At 38.7% G+C, this 1,002-nt stretch overlaps 1 protein-coding gene across 1 annotated transcript in view; it reads right to left on the bottom strand.

Annotated features, from left to right (window-relative positions):
- Positions 1 to 1,002, bottom strand: part of LOC119594807 (basement membrane-specific heparan sulfate proteoglycan core protein-like) — a gene marked incomplete at its 5' end in the record, with an annotated part of 219,836 nt that overhangs the window by 53,488 nt on the left and 165,346 nt on the right. Inside the window, 2 exon segments of the mRNA XM_037943897.1 lie at positions 378 to 570; positions 674 to 906. Coding sequence (XP_037799825.1) covers positions 378 to 570; positions 674 to 906 — 426 coding nt within the window.

Raw genomic sequence — 1,002 nt, 5'->3', positions numbered from 1 at the left:
TAGGGTTTTCCATCATGAACTTATTTGCATGGGTGAAGATTATGCCGACACTTCTTTTGAAAAACTTTGGATCTAGTAAATATGTATAAGCAAATACATGAAAAATTTAAATAAGTAGACAGCATTTACTGCTATCCATACTGATATTATATTTCATGTTTATCACTTTCCTTATTCAGTATTTTGCACTTGAGTGAAACTATATGCCCTGACATCTGATTATTAACAGGAGACATCTTGTTACTGGCTTAAGTTCTAAAGGAATGACATCCTGAACAATGTATAATAACACTGTTTTGTGACTGTTTGCAGTCAGATCTTCCCTGGTATGTGGAAAAGAATGGGTTACAGAAGAAAAAATAAAAGAGATAACTTACCTCACATGACAGCCCACTGTACTCTGGTGGGCACTGACACTGCTCTACTTTGACTGCTCTCGGCTGCCCTGTGTTTGATGGTACTGCTGTGTCCATAATCACATCTCTCAGATAAGTGGCTCTCATGCGGTTGCTTGGTGTTGCACGCACCAAAATGGCCTCAACAGATGACAGTGCCTTTAGGAACTCAGACCTATAATATTAGAAACAGAGGTAAAATAGATTGCAATGAATGAGAGCATCCTAAATCTAAATCAGAGTTCAAGTTTCTGAAACTCTCAAGTCCCAAGCCCTACCTGGATGCTGGCTGTTGATTCATAGTAAAGCTGGTTTCAATGAGAGGAACAGTGTATGTCTGAAGAGCATTTTGTGGAAGGGAACGAGAGATCATCCAAATGAACTCTAGGCCACCTGCACTCCTAATAATGACATCTGGGTCGGCAAAGGTGTTGCTGCCAGGAAAGGCGACATATCTCTGAGTTATGGTGAGGTTTCCTCCATACGAAGCAAGGCGGTTTCCAGTAAACATCTGTTAGAATAGAAAGGCCAATTAATATAAAACACAAAGAAACACTTTTATATAACACATTTATATGTATATACAATTACACACAAATATATACCC

The sequence above is a fragment of the Penaeus monodon genome, chromosome 34 (assembly GCF_015228065.2).
Source record: "Penaeus monodon isolate SGIC_2016 chromosome 34, NSTDA_Pmon_1, whole genome shotgun sequence".
Classification (NCBI taxonomy): domain Eukaryota; kingdom Metazoa; phylum Arthropoda; class Malacostraca; order Decapoda; family Penaeidae; genus Penaeus; species Penaeus monodon.
Note: the sequence above shows the minus strand (reverse complement) of the source record. Positions and strands in the feature narration are given on the sequence as shown.